Source organism: Poeciliopsis prolifica, unplaced genomic scaffold, assembly GCF_027474105.1.
Source record: "Poeciliopsis prolifica strain line A6 unplaced genomic scaffold, Auburn_PproV2 SCAFFOLD075, whole genome shotgun sequence".
NCBI lineage: Eukaryota > Metazoa > Chordata > Actinopteri > Cyprinodontiformes > Poeciliidae > Poeciliopsis > Poeciliopsis prolifica.
The window spans coordinates 1,106,276-1,125,262 of NW_026562450.1; the positions used below are offsets into that span (position 1 = coordinate 1,106,276).

At 39.8% G+C, this 18,987-nt stretch overlaps 1 protein-coding gene across 1 annotated transcript in view; it reads left to right on the forward strand.

The window, feature by feature from the left end:
- Positions 1–18,987, forward strand: part of shroom4 (shroom family member 4) — a 64,690-nt gene that overhangs the window by 7,482 nt on the left and 38,221 nt on the right. The window contains exon 2 of the mRNA XM_055021310.1: positions 15,270–15,421. Within this exon, the coding sequence (XP_054877285.1) occupies positions 15,270–15,421 (152 nt within the window). The remainder of the gene's footprint in view (positions 1–15,269; positions 15,422–18,987) is intronic.

Sequence of the window (18,987 nt, forward strand, 5' to 3'; positions counted from 1 at the left end):
GATCACCATTTGCCATCTTTTATGACAAATTATCCACCTTTGCGCATAGACACACGTGTCTAAATTAATCTAGAGATTGAACACGTTTGTAAGCAATTCATTGCATAAAAAACCCCCCAAGATGTACATCTTTTGCTCAAAAACGTCTTTGGAGGAATCAAAACATTGCACCTGGGATTGCCTGAAATGTCCGTCAGCGATCCCAGGTCTCCACAGAGAGACCTGAGCATTCTTGTCTATTAGTATCCTGATTATGCTTTCAAATAATGGCGTACCCTAGGAACAAGTAGTGGGACACTCTACTTTAATTTCCTTGTTGTCTTTTGAGTTCCAGTAGAAGATCGCTGTGAAAACATGCTTCACAATCCCAACCAGCCGATCTCTGATCAGTACCAGCAGCAAAGATGAAAGACAGCAGGCTCCGTTTATTCCTATTCTTAAAGCTTTTCAGTTTTAATTGTCTGATCCAAAGCAGAGCTTTGAACTCAAGACACATCGATTGGTTGTTTCTCTCCGTGGAGCTGCCGTCAGCCACTGACGTTAGTGGCTCTTTCCTTTGGTTCAGACGCTGAAAAGTCGCTGTGGTGTCGGTGTCGGGGTTAGTCACGGTGGAAACGGAACAGCAGTCCTTTCAGTTGTTACTGATTTGGCAGAAAACCCTCGAAGAGGTCACAGTTGTGCTGGGTTTGTTACTAGAGAGAAAATGTTGGGCTGAGCCGTGAAGAATCCTTAGCAATCGCAGAAAATTTCAAACATAAATAAAAGCTCTGCATTTTCAACAGTGCGTTATATTGTTTTCCGGATATACGGGCTTTGTTTCTGCATTTTTCAAAACAAAAGACGTGTCATGTCAAGCCGAAATACTGCCTTAATCACCGACTTGACACTTATTCTCATCAATCTGTCAGTGGATTTCCTTTGATGTATTGAAATCCCGAACTCGTCATCAGACCAGTAGGATTCAGTGGGTTTAACGCAGGATAAACTGCTTAAATCACCAAGAAACAACTAACAAAAACCTGAATGTAATGTTGAAACAGTGGCTGCAAGATTATGAAGCATCCTGAGTGCTTAAGATCAAACTGTGGTTAATGTTGGCACTGAAGAGCTTTGCAGAGGTTTTTCTGATTGTTGCAGATAGGAAACATTTAGTTTTTTTCTCTTCAAATTGTTTTGCTCTTAATATCTAAAATCTTTGAAAACATATTTAATTCGCCTAGAGGAATTTTAGCTGCTTTCCTCTTTGAGATTAAGACAAATGTAGAAGAAGAATATTTTGATGTGAGGTTGTGGGTTTGCCTCCAACCGTCCTGGTTAGATCTTGTAAACAACTGTGAATGTGTGTGTGTGTGTGTGTGTGTGTGTGTGTTGTCCTTCTGCATTCCTGGAAAGGTATGCAGAAGGTATGGGGGGCATTGCTACCCCCCACAGTAGCAGTGCACTCAGTAGGGGGTAGATGAGGATGCCTTCAGATAGGGACGTTATTGTCTCTACTGTGTGCGTTTCCATGTCTCCTACTTTTCCAACCAAAAACATACATCACACTGCAGTGGAGTGCAGTGCATAACACATTGAGGATAATAATAATAATAATACCAATACCAATACCAAAAAGAAGTTTCCCCTCAATTCCTGCTGCATTTAACTCTCAAAACAGGTAAAAAAAAAGTTATTGTTAAAATAGGTTAAGACAGAAATAAAAACTTCTTGATATCAAAAGTTTTTATTTTTAACAAACTATATTTTCTCCTCCATCTCCAGACACATTTTTGGTAGAAAGTTTGGTAAGAAAGAGCAGCAACATTACCAGATAACAGGAAGGCTAAACATATTACACCAAACAGTTTATGTTTTATCATTTTGAGCTTCCAGTGTTACAGAACATGGAGGATTTGAAAATCCAGTTACTTCAGCAATCTGTTTCTAGGGAACAGACTGCTGTTTTAATGATGCTAGGCCTGCTAATCATGCTAATGTGGGATCGACGCTAAAGACCACTTACAATGTAAGCTCAAAATCATTTTTTAATTATTAAAACTCTATTTCAAAGAAACTGCTCTTATTTGTAAATGATAAATTACTTCTAGTAAAGAAGCTGTTGTTTTATAATCTTGCATTTTGGTTGTTAATGAGAATTTAGAATATGTTAAAATTGATATCAAAACTGTACAACAAAATTACAATCAGTGAACCTCGAGTTTAACCACTTAACAAATATCTCTGGTCATAGGAACATAGCTAATGAGAAGAAAAGAAAATCACTTGTAATAAGATGAAATAGTTAATAAGGTTGGAGATTTAGCAAAAGTCAATAATTACATTCTAGACTGCTGAAAATATTTTCTCTCTGCTCTTGAAGATTGCACAAATTCATAGTGATTTATATGTAGTGTAAAAACTATAATGAAACTGTTTTAAAAAAAAAATAGACAAAAACAAAAAGCACAAAAACTCCAAACAACGTCGAAAGGGAAATACTAAAATTACATTAATTAAATCTGGGTCAATAAGGCTGGGCAAAAGCAACAATGACAGTTTTTTTCAGAAATGATCTAACAGAGTTTTCAGATTAAATGTTTTTCAGACAAATACTTGGCTGCTGGAGGAATGTTGCTGTGTTGGGTGGGGTTGGAATGAATGCATCTCTGATCTACAAAGCCTTCAGCTGTTTCTCCCAGGCTCAAACTCACATACACACACTTTCTCTACATGTGAGGACCCAATGGAAACCAGGCTTTTGCACTCACACCTTGGCCTGCTGCGATAAACGATAAATCAATTAATTGCACGATAAATTAAAACTATTGACCTCATTTCAATTATCGGCAATATCGTTTCTTCCTGCCTTTTTCTCTTACTGTTGATGACACTGAATGAAAAAAGGCTCAACTCCGGTGCTCTCCACTGACCCTCCCTTCCTTATTTCCTTAGTGTAATGCCAAGCGCGCGCTGCACCATCTTATGTCACAGATTGTCGGCCCATTATCAAAACCTGAGAGACACAGACTTCTGTCATAATTTGATCATTATAATTTTCAGCCATTGTTTACGTTTGGATTTACCAGATTGTTTTTGGACGTAGAATTACAACGCGTCTCCTGTCAGTGAAATAGAAGTTGGATTAAAAATCATCACAATGTCAGTTTATGCAGCATCGGCGGTCTAATTTGATGCAATAATTGGTAGGTTATTGTGTTTGAAGTGTTACACCCTGCACATTGAAGATCTTTTTAGCCAATTAGATGGATGTAAACATATAAAGACGCATAAACATGTGGGTTAATCAGAGCAACTTCCACACTGAGGAGTGTTGCTGCCAGCTCAACCCGGTAACATAGGGTGTCTTTACTGGAAAATTATTGGTGTTTTTTCAGTTTCTGTGGGGCCCCAGTAGTCATTATTCATCCTAAACCACCTGGATTGTTGCCAGTATTTGATGAAAACAATGTCGTTTTGAAGCAGATGATGCATATCCAAATAATAACAACTGCATATATTTAAAGATGTTTATTTGGCCCTTTACTTGCAGATGAACGTATATGAAGTAAACGGGGCAAGGCTGACTCTTTTATGTTATCTTAAGAAGTTTTTTTTACGGCTAATCCAAACCTAATCCTGGTTTTAGGTCCTCTTCCTCTGCCTTCCAGCGGCTGCACTGCAACTCTTTCATTCAGCTCTCCACCATTAGAAGATGTTTCCGTGCTTTCACGGCAGGTTATGGGGAACCTTTACAGACATGATTAGTGTACAGTCCTATGCATCTGTGTTTACATTTACAGCTTATTGTAATTTAGTTTAACCACAGACCACAGGAAAATGCTGTACCACACATGCTTGCTGCATCCCCAAACACATTCCACAATACAGTGTGGTCCATGCCGGTGGCTAACCCAACAAGGGAAATTAAAGCCAAGGTTTTGACACAACAGTCTCTTTGTGTATTAGAGTCTGTCATGCTGCCATCCCTCCGGTTTGCGCTCGACGTACTCTGTGGCGTCCGTCGGAAACATCCTCACGTTCCTCCTTGTTTCTCTGAAGATGTGGTTCCCACGGAAGATTTAGTGTGAGTCAGATCCTCCCCTGTGCTCTCCTCTTGTTAGAACCAAGACCTTTGGATCTCTAAGTTGCAGAAGCAAAAACAAACAGTAGAGGTATTTTTTTCTGGCTTGAAGTCGATCTTGTGTTTCTTCCGTCTGTGTGTATTCATATCTTTTCCAATCACTGCAGTCTGCAGAAAAGGGTCTAAAACTTCTCGTAGAGTTCTGCATGCACTCTGAATCAGAGCTACAGTCCCTCTGTTTTTGATACAGGTTGATGAAAGGTTAAAATGGAAGAAAGTTGGATACTTTGACATGGATTAAGCAGGATAAAATGGTTACACATAAGAAAAGAATGAAGCGATTTTACTGCATTGAAAAAGAACGTTGGAGAGAAATTGATGTAAATAACAAAAACAGTCTGGCGTCTCTTTAGTCCATTTCAATATGGCGGACGAGAGTACAGTTAAGCCTGTTCGCCCCTTTGACATTGTGTACCTATGATTTAGAAAGATGTTCTGTAATATAATCCTAGTCCACTTTAAGGAAAATGTGGCTTTATGAATCCAATAAATAATATCAGTTTGGTTTGATCAGGGAGCACATTGTATCATATTGCATTCAAGTCATGGTTATCAGCACCAAAACAAATTGAAATAAGTTTGAAAGCTAAATATGTGACTTTTGTAAAAAAAAAAATATATATTTTTTTTTTACTCATTTGTTGGAACTGTCATTATGTTGTGACATTAATTTATTAGATAATAATCTGTGAAATAATTAGAGTTTTTCTGCCTTCTTCCACCGCTAACTAGAAACAACCAATCAGGACCAAAGGGGGCGGGTCATAGCGCTGTCAATCATGCCCATGTGAGCCTGACATCGTGGCCATGCTTTTAAGAGTTAGCATGGCCACCAATGATAGCCGATAAGTAGTTTTCCCTGCTAATGTTTCTCCACCATTAGCACATTTAACAGCGCGTTCACGAGGTTGATTGACAGCACTTGGACTGATTGGCTGTTTATGATCGGGAATGGTGAATTTCTTCAGACTGTAAAGGCAGCAGAGGAAGGAGGTGGAGGAGCTCAGTCTTTTCATAGGTTGCCTGTTTTAAATTATACTGTGACAACATGGTGACAGTTTCATCAAATGTGTAAAAAGCATATTTTTAGTAAAGGTTACATGCTGCAGCTTCAACGCTAATTAGCTGGTTGAACCACTGTATTTTTTTGAGCGAAGTGCAAAACATAGTTTGTTGCGACTGCTCAAAGACTTCCGATGTTCCAGGGTGACAGCGCTTCTTTGATTTCTCAAAAATAAAGATACAATTCAATATCTAAATTAAGCCATACCAGCAAATTACAAAAAAAGAGAGGCCTAGGTCAATAGACTTTAAGAAGTTAATATTTCACCCATACTGAAATGGTGTGTGCGTGTCAGGAAGAAAGATAAAGGGCAACACTTTCATGCAGATTTTTTTACTATTTTTTCAAAGACACTGATGGATCAATCCTGCTCCCAACAGGCTGCCGACCTTTTAACCCAGGCTGTTGTCGTCGCTGCTCACCGGATCTAATGGTTTCCATAACCCACCAGAAACACAGCCGGAGGCTGTTCACGGGGGCTGGCGTAAGCGACCCTGCGGACGCCCTAAAGTCCACAGCATAACGTCCCAAAAATTCAGTGTTTGTAGATGCAAATTTTGTGAAGTTGAGGCTGTGGTTGGCAAACGGTGTAAGAGCTCCAAGCAGCTCACAAACGTCCTTTTGTTTGTCTGACGGTATGTTTAGCTCTCAAAACTTTCCAGACCGGGCTTATTGGAAGAGCTCCTGAGTAGCAGAGAGTTTGTATTTCTATAATTGCCTTCAAGATGCAGTTAAGAATCACGGTTTTGATTGTGTTCCCCTTTACTCACTCAACAGTTATGTCCTAGTTGCTCTTTAGATCTCATGTAAATAAGTTTGTTCATGTAATTAAAAGCCAGCTACACCATCCTCCTCCTACCACTTCCTGTCATCATCTTATTTGTGGTTTGTGCCAGTGGCAACATCCGGTTGTTGATCATGACAACAACCGGATGTGACTTGTGAAAAAAGTGTTTCCACTGCGACCTAAACCAATGTTGACACAGCTAAAAAACCACCCCAACTTAGGGCTAAAGCTTTTTAATGAAAAATGAGAGTTTTTCCAAAATTGCTGTGGTCTTATTGAGCAAATTGACTTTCAAAATGTCAAATTGCTTAGTGGTCAATGGAAATACAGTGACAAACAAGTATTTGGAAATGACTTCATGATGAACTTCTGAGCCAATCATTTAGAAACGTTAACCAGGATTCTTTTCCTAGTTTGAGTATTTCGTAACAAAATCCACGTCTCTTTAGATATATTGTTCCACGAAAGTCTTTCTGTCTCTTGCCAGCTTGACGTTGAATAGAGGTCAGATGTCGTAGTGTGAGTGTCAGGCTAGTGTGGGTTAAGAAGTCACCGACGTGTTTGTGTGTGTCACGGTTGTAGCGGTGGATTATGGGAGTTCAGAGCCACGCTACGCGGTATGATGGATGGGCTCTAAGTGACAGGTTCGCGTTTCGTCAGGGTCGGGGGTTAGCGCGGCGCTGCTGTGCGTCTCTCCAGAGGGCTGCGGCTGATGGAGCTTTGATGTGGCCCGCAGCTCAGAGACGGTAACGAGGGGCTTATTTTAACAGATTAAGTTCGACTTTAATGGCATTAGCGGAGCTTAAGGTGGTAAGAACGTCTTTGGTGCAAAGCGGTGGGGTTTCAGCAGGGGATTTTTTTCCCTGAGATCACTTGTCAATCAAACAACACAGAGGACACACGACTTCTAACTGTTTTTAAGTCCATCTTTCTGCCTTTTCTTCTCCATCTTTTCATCCTTTGTGATGTTGGATCCCTTTTATCGCTCTATGAAGGGTATCAAAGGGCATTAAGCTAATAAACTGACGACAATAGTTTCTTTAACTAGGGAGTTCAAGCCTCCCTTTAGTCGTTTGTTTTACATGCAGTATTTCACAGCCACTCTTGTGTAGATGAATGCATCTGTATGTATGTGTGTGTGTGGGTTATTTAGAAAATTGTAATATTTAGTCTAATTTCTGCAGTGCAGCCTAGCAAAATATACAGATGAAGAAGTCCAGCAGAAAGTGACTCTGGGACTTTTCAAATAGTCTCCAAACCGGCTCTGCATTGAAAACAAACAGAAGAAGCTGCTGCTGCCGCAGTTCAGACATATGCAGTTTGGTGTGGCTGTGGAGGAATGCTCACTCCACTTTCTTTAATGTGAAGAGGACACATCTGCTCATGGAAGTTATGACTTTGAGTAGAAATGGGTGACATGATTTTTATGACCTGCACAAAATGTATTCAATGATATGTATCTTTAAATATGTTTAAAAAAAAAACCGACAAAAACTTGAGTAAAAAATTTCAATCAATCTTTCTGTGAGTTGTACAATGCAGTATTAAGGACAGGCTGAGAATTTTAGTTTTAATTACAAGAATATAGTCATAATATTTACATAAAAAGGACAATTTTACCAGCAGACTGTCTTAAAATGACAAGAAAATAATTTTTTTTCATGAGAAAAAAGTTGAACAATTAATTTTAATAAAATCACTTCTTTATTCTCCTAATGCTACAACTTCAATCTGGCACTATTTCGACTGCATTTTGACTTTATTCTCTTAAATATTATATTTTTCTCCCAAGATTCGGATTTGGTTGTGTCTCAATCCTAGTCAACATCATCCCACTCATGACGTCTGAAGTCGACACAGGGAATAAACGCAGCTCCTCTGCCTGAAGGAAAAACAATTTAATCTGCAAGATAAGACTTTGCTGTCATTTATTCACATGCTGGTGTTCCTCCATGTGATCGCGCTCACAGGATCGTTCTGTAGTTTCCAGTCTGCCTGCAGAAGGTCAGAAAACAATCAGCGACTTTAAAAAAGTCAGGGTTGGGATTTTTCCCCGCCCTCTGGCCTGTTCTCGTTTAGCTAGTTTCATTTTCTTCATGTTCTGTCTGTTCGACTTCACTTATTTCACCCGTTCCCCCTTCTGTCGCTCCGCCATTGAATTTGATCCAACTGTCGGTGACCCGAGGTCTCCGCTCTTCTACGAGGGCGTGTTGCTGAAACCCCATCCCTAAACGGGATGAGGGCCATGGAGGGGCTTATCCGTCCGGGGGCATCATTGTCTCGTTTCGCTCCCCTCGGCGCTTCCATAGGAAGGCCGTTTGAAGACAATTGCAACACCCGGGATCAACGAAGCGCCACGGCAGCACACATGCAAACATGGATCCGTCTGCTGGTAGCTTTCGTTGAGAGCGTGGGAGCTTTCTTTCCTTTTCCATGTCGACAGCTCCCTTCCTCCCGCCCTGATAAAGAAGGCCTTGTGAGAGTGTGGGTGTGAGGAAGCGAGGAGAACCTCACATGGCTCAGACTGGAGGGCAGAGGTTGAGGAAGGGTGTGTGTCTGTGTGTGTGTTTTTGGGAGCAGTTGTATAAGAAAGAGGAGCTTGTTTTTCCGTACATGCAAGACATGAGGAACGTTACGCTATAAGTGTAAGAAAAAGGCTCTTAAAAATGTTTAGTGCCTTTTTTTTTAACATCTAGATTTCCTGAAAAAACAAATAAAATAAGTTGAACTGAATCCACAGCAAAACCATAAAGACTCACCAAGTATTTTTAGTTCAAATATCTTAACAACACTTGAAATAAGAAACTTGTGTACGAGCAAAATACAGGAGCTTGTTAGAAGTGAGTAATTCCTTAATATAGATGAAAAATACTGTTTCCTCTGGCAGACTCTCACTTTTATCAAGACATTTTCCTACGTTATTTACCTAAAACAACTCTTATATCTCGCTGTACTACTAGTTAGTTAGTCTAAAATATTTGCACAAGAAGCCAGTGAAAACAATTTGATGAGATTTTATGTCTATAGCACAATATTTACTGAAGAGGCCCAGAGAAATGGGCTGGTAACAGAATTCACCTCATTTTTAGCTCAATGGCCCTTGACTGTAAAAATACTGACAATGTCACTCTGAACTACGGAAACCCACAGAATGCAAAACAAAATAATAAAAAAATGTACGTTTTCAAAAATTTTAAATTCATAAGCAGCAAATTTGGTGATAAAATAATTTTTTCACCCAGTCCTGGTGGGCAATCACTTTATTCAATCTTTTCTGCTGTTTTGTCACAGTTTCCTCTTTAGGTAGACTGTATACACTGGCTCACTATCACCCTCGTTGGGCTACTACTGGAAAGTTTTTATCTCATAGTAAAGCGCAGCTAAAATACAGTGGTTTGAATCGGAGGATGTACTTTTCTGTACATGAATGCAGAGGGTAATGCCAATCTGTCATCACAACCTTTTTCCCACTGAACGTATCCAGGATTTCTTCTGGTTTAGGCTCAACTTCCATTTGAATAGTTGGTAGTCACTCACCACATACAAACATTGAGTTTATGTTTCATTCCCAGTCCTTAGCCTCACTCTGGAGAAATCGCCACACATAGAGCAACTCTAACTTGTGGCACAATAAACTCCCCTGAATGGTCAGTGGAAATAATGGCAAATTTAGGAGCTGTCAAAACAGGAATAACCTTCAGAGCTTTTAGAAAGAGGTAAAAGTGAAACCTCCAGCTCCTCTACTCATGTTTCTGCACATATTTTACTTTGGGGACATGGCTATTATTCATGGGAGCCCAACAGACAATAGCAGGGGCACAAAGGCCCCTTCAGGGCTCTTTGTGCCCAGGAGGGGTCACCGACATTGCCCTCATGTCATGGTTTTCATGTCTTCATTCTGAGAGAAAGCCTTCAGATTACCCTCAAGTGTTTTTCTTTCATTTTTCATCTTTTCCAGTCATTTCCATCATTATGTTCAGAGAGAAATGAATGACATCGGTGTTAATTTTGACTTGTGTTGTTAACTGTTTTCTCTCTTGGCAGTGAGTAACAAGGCTACGCAGAGGTAATTTCCTCAGATGTTGGCGTTGGCATGACTGTAATAAACAGGAAGTAGAGCAACTCTGACCACAAGTCTCAGAAACATGAAGACAGATTTTCAGGAATGTGTTAATATTGAGCAACTTTTAATGCTCAACTAACGTTGACAACGTTACATGCTGACGTACGCCAACAGTAGAAAAAGCCAATCAGTCATTCAAGGTAAACGTTCGCTACATGAGAACTTGGTTGGCAAATGTGTTTTCATCTGCCTCCAACGCTTTTTTTAACTAGCAACCGTCTCAAGCTGACATAAAAAATGTTTTGTTGATGAAATTGAGGAAGTTATCTTGAATTTTGACATTTCCATCAACCTTTTCTAATCCGATACGTCAAAATACGCATTGATGGAAACACGGTTACTGTGCGACAGAAAAGTAACACTGACCATCATTTCTTGAACATCGACCAAGAAACCTGATTCTTCTCGAGTCAGGAAGAATGTGTAGGAACCCACTGACAGTAGCCAATGGATACAGACCCATATTTCCTCCACCTGAAGGGCTTCATACTGACTTTCATCAAATGAAGCACCCAAACCGCTTACCCTCGCTTTTACTGTAACATTAAACCCAGTCATTTACATAAAATCTATTATGTTAACGGCTCTCGATTATTAACCCGTCCGGTTCTCACAGCGTGACTGTGTAAACAGATAGTGTTACTATGACGCAGGAAATACAACCACACATACATGCATGTGACCTCCAAAGCATTTTTTATGCATTTGTCTTGTTCATCATCTCCATCAGACAGCTGTTAATATCCGACAGACCAAGGCTGATCACTTTTACTAGTCTGTGTTAGAGATTCAGAAGTTTTTTTTTGTTGATCTACTTCCCTCTTCCCTCCATCTTTTCAGAAATTGTCACTGTACCACGACACAAACCCTCAAAAAGCAGCTTCTGAAATCTAAATTTGAAAGGGTGTGTCTGATCCGTGCATGTTTGAGCGTACAGAGAGGGCATTCTTTTACATTTCCCATGCGCCGGGGCTGACCTCACCCAGTCTGGACATCCCACGGCACAGACAGCTGCATGGCACAGACTCACACACACCTAACACTATGCAGGCAGGCACATTGGTCAGGTCATTTGCTTATTTTATGTACACTAAGAAGAAAACCTTCTTTCACCAGATGTTAACATAAAAAAACAGAGGTAGGCTGGTACTTATCATCCTCGGTGATTATTTGGCACACGAGTTGTTTCTGTGCTTTGTGACTTTTTTGGGGGAGTGTAGTAGGGGTTATTAATGACATATGAATGAAAGCACATGTTGTTGGGTACGGTTAATGTGTATCTTTGGCTGTAGCTTAAAACTAACACTTGTCCGATTCAGATCTATATTCATTTCCAAAAGGGCAATTCATTTTTACAGCAAGTCAGAGTAAAAACAACAACACACCGACAATTAATATTTAACTAGAGTGCATGGCATTAAACTCTACTGCTTCAAACGATGGAGGTTAAAAACACAGAACCTGTCGTTCCAAAAGTGCTGGTAAGACTAAAAGGTGAGCGATAGGTAAGGCAATAAAGACATAATATTTAAAATTTTAAATCCCTCACTTTGAGACGACAACACACACAACTGTTTCCATCAACTACAGTTATTTAGCCATTTCGTCCTTTCCTCATTGGCTTTCAAATATGGTTGAAAGTCATTGTAATGTTACTTGAAAGTTTGAGGAATATTTTGCAAATCTGTAAAGTGTACCAGGTGTGTGTCTTGATCCACCAGGAGGCGATAATTCACCTAGTTGCTAATAGCCTGGGGCTTTTCAAGGCCAGGTTGAGTTTTACAAAACCATCATAAAAAACTGGAACTGACCGCTCACCCAGTCTGCACAGTTCTTTACAGTTCGCTAGGAAACAATTACAAAGTGTAAACTTTGGCCATTGCTGAGCAAACACAATGGGCGTGCATGTGCATGCGTGTGTGTGTGGGTGTATGTGTGGGTGTAAAATTGGGGTTTGGGGAATCTACAAGAGCTGACTGAAAGGAAAGAATTATAATTGTGATTATTTTGGTTAATACTGACATTAACATTGTCCACTTCATTCACCTAAGCAACAAATCTGTGTCTTTTTCAAATGGGTGTCAACTCTTTGTTTTGATATGACTCTTTGATGATGGCACTTTAAAGTTAATGGAGCGTGAACTAAGGTGCTTCAGTCTCTTTCTTAATGCTGCACTTTGGTTGTAGTGTAAAGCTTTTAAGGACTGGAGTTTCAGCTACACTCTGTTCAGTTTACTCTTACAATTATTAGTAGTTTGAATTCTGTGACATGTTTAGTCACTGTTTTCAGTCTAATTGTTTACTAAATGAGTTTTTTTTGTTTTCTTTTCTTGATGAGAATTTAGTAGACTAAATAAACACATTGTAAAAATGTGATTGTAGTTCAAATTTTTGAAAAAGATCTTTGTAATTTTAGTGGCCAATGTTTACAACATTCAGCCAAGAAATGTTGGCTGAATGTAAAAATAAAATATTACTGGAATATTTCATTTTCTAGTAATATTTCATTACTAGAAAATGAAATATTCCAATAATATTTCATTTTAGTAGAAATATTGATATTATAGCAAAGTTTTTGCTTGGAATGCCTTTCTGCGCCCTAATTCAGGAACTTGCATATTTAAAGGTTTGAGCAGTAAATTCAGATTTTGCTTTGCAAATGTTTTCCCACACCTTGAACTTTTCAACATTTTGCCAAGTTTTAGGTAAACTCTGATGCATGTTGTCAAGATTTGATTTGACAGACCAACAGAAAGAAAAGAAATACACAGTTCTGAAACTTCTTTCAAAGAAAATTAAGATCAGGTGCAACCAGCCGCCTTCTTGACTCACCTTTTGCACCGTCTGAGTATCGAGACACATTCCTGGATCCGTGAGAAAGGAGTGTCCAGCTCTGGAAAGTTATATCAACACATTTCACATTTTTCCCCCCTCTTTCTCTTTTTTTAATCTAAGAGTCCTACATTAAATCTTTTTCTTATTACATGTGCCACCCACATGACCAGGAATCTCAGGAAAAAGAGATCTCAGTGGGGTCTTCCTGGGTGAAGTCGAGGGCAAACAAGTAAATGGAAAAAAAAAAAACAACGACGGCTCATTTGCGGGACCCCACACCGAGTTACGGCAAAACCTTAAAAATCCAGCTTTTTGTGTGATGCAAGAAGCTTACGTTTTAGCTGCCAGAGTTAATTTTATTTACCGGCAACAACTTTAAACCTCACTCTGTTGGAAGTCGGACCTTGGTTTCCTGTCTGGAGGTGTTTGTTGTCGAGCGGCAGCAGCGGCTAACAGCTTCCATCCCCTCCAGAGAACGGGGTTTTGGTTAATGACCTCATCAGCTCGCACATAGCAACATACGCTCCATAATCAACTCTATTATTACCTCTCTCTAATTATGCCCCACATGTCTGCATGCTGGGATTGAGTATATAAAAATCCACAGGTGTGTGTGTGTGTGTTTGTGTGTGTGTCGGACAAATTACAGCTCGTTCCCCTGAGGTCGTCTCCTCCCTTCCTTCTTTCTTCTCTGCCGTTTCCTCTGCCTTCTCTGGATAATTTGTTTGAGCCTTGTTACCTTCTGGTGCTGGTGTTACGTTCAGCTCATCCTGCCTCACCTTTGTGTGCCTCCATCCTCCCCCCACGGTTTCGTTTCCGTGGGAAACCCATGGATTATTTTCAGAGCTTAACGGTACATTGATGGTTTTAGCAGGACCGGGAACTGACCCCCTCCTGTGTATTTTGTAATCTTCCACCGACAGAGTTTATTTCGTTGGTGCTACATCTGTTGCATTTCTGCATAATGAAAGGTCATTTTATCTCTCTGGTGTTTTGGGGGTAAGTGTGTGTGCGTGTGTGTCTGTGTGTGAACAATATTCCACATTATGAACAGCGATAAACAGTCGCCCGCTGAAGCCCTTTTTGGCCTCTGGTTTGTTTTTAGAGTGAAAAGCTCATTAGAAACAAGTGAAAACAAACACTGTCGAATGCCTTCGACTCAGCCGGTGCCCTTCTTGTTTGTCTGCAGCTTAAAAAAAAAAGTTACTGGAAAGGGTTAAAAAGCAAACGGATTAGAGTGCTTTTTATGCCGCTATGTTTCTTTCTAACTTTGCTTTTTGTTGCCCTCCTCAGTTGTAAACATGTTTTTTTTTTGTTTATTTCATTTTAATAATAACCATGCACATTATTTTTAAATTCATTGAACAGAAACAAGTTGACCTTAAATACGTTAATCACAGCTTTTAAATGTTGTTGTGGTGGAACTATTTAACATATTCTACGTAGAGTCCGTTTTTCCCACAGGACTTTACTGTTGTGCCAAAATCTGAGTCACAAATAGATTTTCACTGCGTTCTTTGACTCAAGATGGTTGCGGTAACTGGCGGCTAATATTCCCTTGCAAGCTGGCTTGAAAAGGTACAAATTCATCACCAGTTGTTCAGGTTAGCCGTTGGCTCACTTCTGTCACCAAGCCACAAGATTTCCTCATTTGTGTGTTTCTGTCTTCGATCCTATTAACAATGGTGTTTAAAAAGTCTTATATTTGAGTTGGTGCAACCTGCAGAAAACCCGGTGGGGACATTTCTAAATGTTTCTTAAAGTGGGTCAAACATTTTGCGGCTGCAGTTTGTATCTTCAGCGTTTCAGTGTCGTACTTGCTGAGTTTCTGTTCGTCTGTTGAATCTTCTTCCTTCTATTTGTTTTTAGTTTCACCGTCTGTCTGGATTTTGTTCAGTATCGCTTCTTGCTGTGTGTGATTTATGTCTGAATTCAGCCGCGTCTCACACTGTCACACACCCATCTTTTTTTTTTTTTTTAACTTAAAACCAGTCTAAAACATCCCAGTAATGCATTAACAATTCAGTGCTCACCACTGAGCCAAGCAGACACACACAGAGCTTGTTAAGGGGGAATGAGACGGGGTTTGTGGGATGTTTTGATTTGGGCTGTTTTGGAGATGCTCTCTGGGGCAAGGTTGCCATGGGAAGGGAAATAGCAAAACTAAAAATGTCTCCAAAAACAGGTTTTAAAGGAGCCATCCTGACTGTTGGAGGGATTTATTTGTTTTTAATTCTTCACAATGAGTTTCTCCTTCTTTTTTTTCTTTGTGTGAATGTGCCCTCGTTGGCCTTTCAGCTCATTTTTCCTCATCTGAACCGAATCTCGCCTTTGTCTTCAGATCGAGGACGGAGGGAAGGCTGCGCACTGCAAGAGGCTGAAGGTCGGAGATGAGCTCATCAACATTAACGGCTCCGCCCTTTACGGCAGCCGACAGGAAGCCCTCATCCTCATCAAGGGGTCGTACAGGATACTGAAGCTCACAGTGAGGAGGTAAACGCGCTCTCAAACAACTGGATCGCAATTCTAACCGTCTAAGAGGGAGTTTTTGGATAACAGAAATAGACGTGCCGCAGTGGCTTTTCTTCTTCTTCTCTTGTGTTGACATCGACTCTCAGCGGTGGGAAAGGAAGGAGGACATGATCGTCCGTTTCCTGTTAGGATACTGTTTACCAGACACATTTCAAGGAAATCTTAGTAGATATTGTGTCAGGTCGGTTACTGACAAAACACATAATGTCGGCTGGGATTCTGTAGTCAAACATTTTACTCCATAGTTTCCACTTCAGTCCTATAGATGGAGACGTTGGACTTGTTTGCGAACTGCTAATTTGCAAAGATAAATTTCAGTGATTTTTTTCCTGACCTCCACCCAATAGAACAGTTTTGGAATGAGCAGAGAGTCAGATCCTCTCATCCAACATCAGTGTCTGACCTCACAAATGTTCATCTGGAAGAAATGCACTCCTAAGCCTCATGAACCATAATGAAACATCCTTTTCTGACCGCTTACCTGCACTCTGAGGTCTTCGGGCTGTTAGTTTGTCTCCCATCGACCCGTTCAGACAGCAGCTCCAGCGCCATGCATCTTCTCATTTGGTTGATTCTATGAAAAAGACTGTTTCATTCAAGCAAGCTTTTAATCAGACGTGTTGTTGTGTCTGTTTTCATTGCCTTGGGTTCATATCCCTGTTTCATTATTCCCTGTTGTTGTTCTTTTTGTGTGCAAGGTTCTACATTTATTTACATTTCCTTAGAGGTTTACAACAAATGTTTCCAATAGTCGTTGCAACCTTTTCCACAAATCTGACCAATCGCCTTGCCGTTTTCTGTATTTCCTTCTTTTCTGACCAATCGCTGCAGCTCGGCTGAATTTTCAACCAGTCCCCTGAACTTCCTGTTTCACAACGCCTCTTGAAAAACGAATCTGCAAGATAAAGTATGTGTGTAGCAAAACAGTACCTTTGGTCTCATTTGAAAATTTTTTTTCAAAAACCATTTTTAGATTTTCAGTAGGATTTCGTTCCACTGTGTATATGCAGTCATGGGTGCACTTCATGTCTCTGCTCCCGCTTTCTCTGTTACTTCATTCAGCCATTACAGCAGCAGCAGCTGGACGATGATGCAGCGCCTTCTCAGGTAAGGAGGGATTATAACTAGATGAGGAAAAAAAAAAAGCTATTTCAGCTATTTCAAATATGCCATATTATGGCAAAAATAAAACTTTAAAGAATTCAAAACTTGGAGATACAAAAGTGTGAAAATGGTGCTGCACAATCTTATAAAAACATTGCAACAACCTGGAGGGAATACCAGCTGCTGTAAATGTTTACAACCTGCTAAACTAAACATTAGTGAGGACAGTAGTGAGGATTAACACCAAAACATAACTGCTAATCCCAGTTCAACTCACTAAAACTAAACCAATAAAAACCTGAACAAATAAGTAGTTCCTAATATGAACTTTTCTTATTATGGGTGGGAAAAAAACACCTGCATCAATTTGAACTTTGTTTAGCACACAGTTATTATGATTCTCAGTGATGCATTTCAATAGCTCCCGTAAATTAAATCCTTGATTTAAGCTTCAACTTTTGAATGTCATGGCCGGCGAGTCGTTCAGGGTCTGTCGGATTTTCCGATTAATATTAAGTTTGCTAACAAGCTTGCTTGATACAGGATGTGAAAGTGTTTTCCCACTTTGGCTCTGGAAGAGAAACGAACAGCAAGAGCATTTCCACACTCTGAATATATATAAAAATAAAAACTCCAGTTGGCATCTCAGCCTTTGATGAGAGGATGTGGGTAAAACCACCATCGCCGATCTGAGGCCACGTAACAACATTTCCACATTTACAACCGCAGGTTTTAGTTGAACAGCAGGAGATTTTTTTGACCTCTTCCAACAGCCGAGAAGTTGAATCAGTCTTGAGAAATGTTTGAACTCATGAAGCTTTTAGGCAGACGCAGCCTAATGGGTTTTAAAGTGTAGAAGGATTTCTAGAAAAATGCTTGAAAAATGGTGGGCATTGCTTTAAAATAGAGTGAGAAAGTTGGTCAAAATACACAGCGAAAGCAAGACGCATGAAGAAAACGTTAAAAGAAAGTGGATTAAAAAATTGAACTAGCTCCTAAACTTCAAATTATGGTGATATTATTTAAATACTTCCTCACTCTTTGCACATTTCTGCATCAAGTTTTTATCACTTGAAATGTTGGAAACAGAAGCGTAACATGGAGCCTTTGTCCCGATTGAAATTCAGCGCAGTGTGTCAACGTACCGCGCCTGTGAAGAGAGAGGAGATAATCCCACCTGGATTAGGTCGCATGCGTGGTGTAAAAGATTTGATGGATTTTTCAGACAGCCGTTGGGAAGCGACGCCTCTTGATCTGGAATCGGGTGCGGCGTCTGCAGGGAGGTTTGTTCTGTCGAAGCAGCAGCCACACCAATCTCAAATGATGATAAGAATCCGCAGGATGAATAATTTGTGGTGGTTCAGACGGGCTGGCCAGTAAATGAATGAGCCTGAGGAATGCTTCTAGTTATGATGAGAATGTCTCTGTGTGTTACAGTCTGCTATGGAGACTGAAGGGGACTTTCCTGCTGCTGGGCTGCGTGAATGTGATTCATATGTAGTCATGTTACAACTCCAGACATCGGGTTTCATTGGAGTTTATGTGACAAAGCAACACAGAATAGCGATTAATTGTGAGTTTGGATATAAATGATCGACGGTGTTCTGCTTGTGAGCATCAGTTTTCACGTCTGGACTTTAACCAAACCATTTTAACATTCTGCAGCTCCTGCAGCGTTTCCAGGACTCCGAGATGATTAACGCTGCCCATGCAGTTTATGCTGAAGAATTACTGTTTTAAGATGTAAGGGTAAAAAATATATATATTTCTTGCAATGTTTGCAAGGATTTTTCACAAAGAATGACACTAATTGCATCAGGACAATTCTTTTTGATATAGTAACATGTCTTTTGGTTGCAAAGTATTTGCTTTTTGACATTATTACTTTTGTGTAATAGTTTGATTCTCTTTATTTTAAAGCCTAAAAACAAATGTATGTTTTTTTTTTTCCATTCAAAGAAACACTGCGGTAGATTTGGTTAAAATGAGGTGGTTTGTTTTCTGTAGCTTTCTTTAATCAACACACTGATGGGAACTTGACCTTCTTCACAATATTTTGCAACTTTTCAGTGGGGATGCACAATATATCGGCACTAGCATCGATATTGGCCGATATTAGTCGTTTTTATTTATCGTGCGATAAATAAAACTGTGTCAATTTTAACAACTGATATTAATTTCCATCTTGTTGCCTTTTGTGTCTGGAGGCAGACAGACAGAGGAGGTTGGTCGTGTGTCACTCAAACAAATTGTATTTGTTTTAAAAGAACTTAAAAACAAACACAATCAAGGATTTCATCAGAGTAGTTTCTTGTAAATACAAATTGACCAATTGCTGATCAAGTAGAACAACTTTTTTTTTAGTTCTGTTTTGTTAATTTCTTTTGGACATTTAAAATGTCATCCAGTTTATTGGACTTTTA